The sequence below is a fragment of the Hirsutella rhossiliensis genome (genome assembly GCF_020360975.1).
Source record: "Hirsutella rhossiliensis strain HR02 chromosome Unknown scaffold00016, whole genome shotgun sequence".
Taxonomy (NCBI): domain Eukaryota; kingdom Fungi; phylum Ascomycota; class Sordariomycetes; order Hypocreales; family Ophiocordycipitaceae; genus Hirsutella; species Hirsutella rhossiliensis.
Genome location: NW_025408682.1, coordinates 1,489,509 through 1,496,035, shown reverse-complemented (window position 1 = coordinate 1,496,035; position 6,527 = coordinate 1,489,509). Strand labels below are relative to the sequence as shown.

At 55.1% G+C, this 6,527-nt stretch overlaps 1 protein-coding gene across 1 annotated transcript; it reads left to right on the top strand.

Annotated features, from left to right (window-relative positions):
- Positions 1-220: 220 nt before the first annotated feature.
- Positions 221-1,316, top strand: HRG_10728 (uncharacterized protein; the record flags this gene model as incomplete). Its single annotated transcript, XM_044869198.1, has 2 exons — positions 221-584; positions 625-1,316. 2 exons carry the CDS (start codon positions 221-223, stop codon positions 1,314-1,316), a joined length of 1,056 nt encoding a protein of 351 aa, XP_044715940.1.
- Positions 1,317-6,527: the final 5,211 nt, after the last annotated feature.

Sequence of the window (6,527 nt, the reverse complement as noted above, 5' to 3'; positions counted from 1 at the left end):
ACACTTCCGTCGGCCAACGCCGTCGTCACATCTGTAGCTAAAGCACAGACTGGTAGCCCCAATGGTGTAGGTAAGTTCTTGCACACCTTGTTACCTATGAGTCGGGGGGTTGACGAATGGGCTAGAATGCCTCGGCACGGTGTCTGACGGAGCCGGTGAGGCCGAGGAATCCCGCCGGCCAGGTTCATCAACGGTCAATCAAGCTAGTAGAAAGGCCACGATGGGCACCAGACCATCAACATCAATATCGGTCCCAAGCAGCCCTACAGCGCCTTCGCCTGTGCTGGCCCCGATGCCGCCTGCACACAGCTTGCCCCGAGCGGATGAAGCGTCGCAGAGCCCTGCCAAGAGCATTCTAAATCAACTGGACTATCTGCCTACGAGTAGCATTCTCACACAACTCGGCAACGTTTCCGAAACACACGAGGATTACGCCTCAAAACAGCAATCCCTGGGGATTTCAGCAAGACAAGACCTTGAAGCCGGCGCCTATGAGGATCACAGTGCGGAAACCGAGTCCCAGTATCCAATCAACCCACTGCCAGAGGCTCAGGGATTGTACTCCCCCGAGAGCGCGAATCAAAGTGACAGTAACCTAGCCCAAGGTGATTGTGAGATTGGCAGCAAGGCCCAGCGATGTCAGATGGATGCTTCCGACGATCACGACGACCATTCCGGCGGCGCACATCGACACGGAGTATTGTCCCGCCGCGGCGAACAGCGGCGAAAGGGGCGGCCAGGAGGACGGCGTGGCCTGCGACGCCAACGACCCCACTGAGCAATCTCCGCGCAAACGTCGGAAGGTTAGGCATGATTCTGCTACTACGAAGCCCCAGCGCTGCAGCAGCAACGTATCCCGTTTCCCACCGATGCGAAAGGTCAAATACACGTCAGCACGTAGTCCGCCAGCGTCGCACGACTCATCTGAAGACGGAAACGTGGGGACATCCGCCGCAACATTTGAGGAGTGGCCTCTGCAGAACGTCATATTCAAGCGGGTCATCGTGGATGGCGTGGGCACATTCCAGCTACAATTTGAATGGCCATTTTGCACATCGCACAGCCAAGGAAGTGTTCCCACAGGTAATGCGCGCCGTACTACGACTACCAGAGCGACTGGCGGTCAGGCAGGGCGGACTTCCGGCACGAGAGCCAGGTTCACGCGCGAAGAAGATAACCTACTCACCAAGCTGAGGAAGGAACAGGGCAACCTCTCGTGGGCGGAGATCCATAAGCGTTTCAATGACACGTTTCCAGGGCGGTCTCGTGGATGCCTGCAGGTGCACTATTGCACTAAGCTGAAGCACAGCGAATGATGTTTGTTGCTTGACGACACTGCGGACCTTTACATTCTTTTTTGGAGCTGTAGATAGTGAAATAATGTCGGTGTGGCGCTTTTTGGGTTGGATTTACGTACGTACTGCAGAAGCAAAACAATTATGGCAACCATCGTCTAACTAGTTATCGTACGACACCTCTCACGGCCACGCGCAAGTGCACTCAGCCATAAGATAAGACGCGGTATCTCCTTCCGGTCTTTCCGTTCTGACCCAATCACGAAACACTAGCCTCTCCTTTATCTTGATTGTCGGCTGCCATGGAGTATTGTGCAAGATGTAATAGGGACTCCGTGTCTAAAGCGGCGCCGAGGCAACACCCGCACGAGTCTAGCCGCCATTCATATTGCTCCAGATGCCAAAGGTCCTTTGGTTCCTCCTCCGCTCTTCTGCAGCACGTGCACAACTTGCCTCGACTCCCCCTCCAAGATGACCCTGGAATGAGAAGTCTCCGTATGCTAGCAGGTGCAGAGATGCAATACTATCTGCCCCGAAGCCCAATCCATAAATTCACGAAAATAATCATTCAATATGGTCGTGAAAGTCCTGATCGCTACACGGGGATATCGTCGGGTTCCTCAGCGCAACAACATCGGCCTCGTCCGAAGTGAGCCGCTCATAGTAGGCTCTATGCATAGTTTCTTCATTTCAAGTACCGGTATTGACCTGCTTTCGCACCCGCTCCCTTTCTATGCCAGAAGGAGGGGCTGAAAGGATTGATGTCGTTCATGATGGCTTGGACCGGACTAAATTGTGAGTATCAAACGTAGTAAAATAAGCAATAAGTTTGCATTTTGACTTGATGTGGCACTTCACGAGGAAAGTAGGTATCTCTAGTCATCTGGGTGGTAATCCAACTTCACCACCTTCGCGTCTACCACCGTGTACCTGGCCCCGTTCACCGGCTTTAGCCCCTGGTGCGTGTTCTGGTTTATGACGACTGGCATGCCGGGCACGAAGACGAGGACGGCCGGCACTGGGGTCGCGCTGTCGTCGTCGTAGCCTAGCACTAGCACCGCCTCCTCCCCCATCGGCGCGCCCTCCTTCTACTTGTTCTTGGAGAGGAAGTCGCGCGCCGCCTCTAGGTGAAGTTTCCAGCGGTTCCTGTCAGCGGCGTCACTGCCGTCAGGCCTGTCTCCCACGAAATCCGCCTGCCCTCCCTATGGCACCTCGAGTTTAGCAGGTTTAGGTCTGACGGGTCCTGCCCCGCCGGATCCGCCGAGCAGCCGCCGCAGCTCCGGGTCGCCGGCGGCCCGTATCTGCTTGTCTAGCATGATGACCGTCGTGAACCTCCTCTATAGCGCGTGCGCCTTGTCGTGCTGCCGCCGCTGCTCGGCCGCGAACGCCCTGTCTTCGCCCTACGGCATGGCCACGCTTGGCAGCACGATCGACCGCACTTGCACCGGCCGGAACTGGTGGAAGTCGCCGTAGAGGATCGCTGCCGGGACCCTGCTAAAGTCTTGAGGCGACCCCCGCAGCCGGCAGAGCCGCTTGTTGGCCGCGTGTAGCGTTCGCGCCTCGTGCATGCTAACCTCGTCAATTACTAACACCTCCTTCTCCTACCAGTGTATCTGTCTATCTGTGACCGGCCGTCGACGAAGCGCTCGCCCTGGCCAGGCAGCCGCATCCCGTCCACTTCCCTTCTCGCTCCTCCCGCCTGGCCGCCCAGGCCGACCGCGAGGCCGCAGGCCGAGTGCCTGGATCGGTGACTAAGGTGAAGAGCGGCTGCTTTTCTCTGGAAATCTTGCCTATGTACCTTCCTTATATTCCCTTCCTCTTCTGTTACCCGCAGCCTGACACCGCTTTAGCTACGTTCTTGCTTTTTTAATGGCTGTTGGAGGAGACCAGCTTTGGAGGAGACCAGCTGTCTCTTCCAACAATGGCCCCTTTCTTTACTTACATTCTTGCATGCTTTAGTTTCTAAAGCTACTGCCTACCTTTCGGTTTTTTATTCCAACCTCCATCTTCGTTCCTCAGGGCTCTTTGCGCAACCATAAGGGGTTGACTTACCTGTGAGCCTCCTGCCATGGTCACCGCCTACTTCAATAGGTCACGGCCTACTACATTGGTCACCGCCTACTATATTGGTCACCGCCTACCACATTGGTCACCGCCTACCACATTGGTCACCGCCTACTACATTGGTCACCAGCTACTACGATAGGCCACCGCCTACTACATTGGTCACCGCTTACTACAAGCCCACAGGTACAGGTAAGGCAACCCCTCATGGATTGCGCGAAGAGCCTTGAAGAACGAAGACCGAAGATTTGAGAGACAAACAAGACAAAGACAGAGGCGAGAGAAAAAGACGCAAGCAGGCGGTAGCGCTAGGAACTAAAGCATGCATGAAGGTAGGCAAAGAAATCGGCCATTCGGGCACCATCCCGCAGCCGGGAAGAAGCAGAAAAAGCAAGAAGGCAAGTAAAGCGATGATAACGGTTGCGGGGTAAGCGAGAGGCGCACAATCACGACGAAACAGAGAGTGAAGAACGGGGGCCAGTGATGCAATTGTTGATCTCTAAAGAGCCTATTCAACGCTTGAGAGGTGGGATCCTTTTAACATAATAGCATCCTCCCGTTTCTGACGCTTACCTCCGAAATGTCTCGGAGGTCTGCTTCAGCTGGCACGTGACACAAACCTGGATTCATGGTCGATGTTGAGATACAGGATTATATGATGGGGCGATCTGCCTATATCATCGACGCCGAACAAGACACAAATCTTATTCTCTCAACATCGCACCGGGCAATGACAGCTTGGATGGACCCTGGTACGCTGGTTGAAGTTGGTGCGGGCTGTAGCTGACCCTACTGACTGTGGGGCGGCTGGAGCGGGTGCTGGGTAATGCTTCGGCCACAGGCAGCAGAGGCGAAAATTTTAGCACGGAATATGTGGCCATATTGTTCTATCTTGAGTAATCGATAGTCGTGAAGAGCGTTTCATTGTTACTACCAGAGGAGGATTCAAGGTTAAACATATGAAGAAATGAGGTCACAAACGGCGTTAGACTGCAATGCCATCAAACGCGGGGTCTAGCTGTAAGCCAGTGCCTGTGCGCAGCACCTTCAACCCTGAAAAGCAAAAAATTGGTCACACGCAGCCGCCACCAGCGCCTATAAAACAGTCTCCCAATTGCCTATATAGCTCACTGCTCGGCACCCACGCTCACACTCTTCTCTTTCCTCCTTTCCCTTCAAAAAGACACCTGAAAGGGCATCTACAATGGCCTATGACCCCAAGGCCATTACACGATACCTACCCAGAGCTTCATCGCCACCTACCGCGCATGTGTTGGGTAGGTGTTAGGCGCACAAGACAAGTGTTTGTGTCAGGCTCATTCCTTCATTTCACAAGCCAGCCGCCTTCTCATGCTCTCAAGCTCGTTCCGAAAAGGCATTGGCGGGCCCCATAGGGGACCGGTCTCCTGTGAGGCTTCATCGCGTGAAGGACAAAAGTACCACTGTCACGTGATGGCGCGCGTGACACCCTTAGCGCTCAGGTCTGACAGTCACCTGGTCGGCTGCTGGCAACCAAATATAGGCGTGCTCCTCGCTACCAGCAGCGAGAGCACAGCAGTTACAGGCACCTCAAGGGTCCTGGTAACTTTAGCCTGGCGGTTACCGGCATCTTTAAGCGACCAGTAAGCGCCCTAGTGCTGTTACTGGTATCCTGGTCTCGGCCTGCGACATTGTTACTAGCACCTTAAAACTCGGTTTACTATAGTTGCTGGCACCATACCGGACAACTGTCGCCGGTCGCTGGTAACAGGAGACCGGTCCCTGTGGGGGAATCACGTCGGGATCGGGATTAGTCATGCGGTCCCAACCGATTGTCGAATTGAAGTGTGGGTCGATTCTAGACAGGAGACTGGTCCCCTATAGGGCCCGCCAAGACAATCAATCACAAAGACCGACATTCTGGGAAGACGTACTCGGGCAGAGGGGGGGATCCGACGAACTCGACAAGAAGCCTGAAGCGAACGCCAGCTAGGCATTGAGGGGCCTCATCATGGAGACGCCGGCTGAGGCCGTGATCATGGTGGGGCGAAGCGCGTCGCCTGCGTCGACACCCGCGAAAAGATCGACACGCGTCGTGAGGCCAAGCACCAAAATTCGAGAAGCCGCGCGACAGCCCGACGATCTGGCTGAGAAGACAACACGCGCAACTAGGCTTGCAACGCGCATTGCCTCGGACGATGTCGCCATCAGTGACGCGACTGAGCGGCGCAAAGTTGCCAGCAGCAGCAGTGGCGCGAACGAAGGCCGAGCCATGCTCCAGAAAGTTCTCGAACTCTTGAGCGAGTCACGTCAAGAAACGCAAAGCTCAGCCGAGCGATAGATGCGCAGAACGAGATCATATCCAAGCAACAGCAGATGATCCAGGAAATGGATCAACAAGGGAAAGAGATGAGAGATGAGCTTCGTCACATCCGAGCGCAGTTAGAGACCCTGGCTACGCCCGCATCTTCTCTGCAGAGCAGTCCGCAGATGTCGTATGCGAGCGCTGCAGGGTCATCGCCGACGATCCAGACAATGAACCGGGGCACCGTACCAGCAGCTAAATCGGCACGAACAGCCGTCAGCGATAGTCTCTACTGTACGGTGGACACATCACGAGTCGAAGAAGCGGACAGGTGCCAGACGCAGATCGGCAACATCCGAAAGGCCATAGAGAGCGACATGAGAAAGAGTCAGAGGCAGGAGACTTGGAAATGCCCAGCGGTCGTGACAGACGCTCGAAACCCCGACCGGATCAAAATTTTATGCAGAGACCAAACCGAGTTGAAGCAGGTCAAGGAAGCAGCGCAGAAGACGGTAACTTCGGGAGCCAGGGTACTGAGAGATCAGCTTTACCCTGTCAAAGTCGACAACACCAAGCGTACCGCAGTGCTGGACGCCGAAGGCAACGTTCTGCCGGGCGCAGCTGAGGCGCTCGGAGCCGAGAATTACGTCACGATTGCCAAGATCACCTGGCTTAGCAACAGAGAAAGCCAAAGCGTACGGGTCAATGGTGATCTATGTCACCAAAGAGAGTGACGCGCAAAGACTTCTGGACGGCGTGTGGTTCGATGTTGCGGGAGAGTCCGCCTGCACCAATGTTTTTGAACGCCGCGTAGGACCGATTCAGTGCATCAACTGTCAAGAGATGGGACACAAGGCGTTTTCATGCAAGAAGCCGCAAAGATG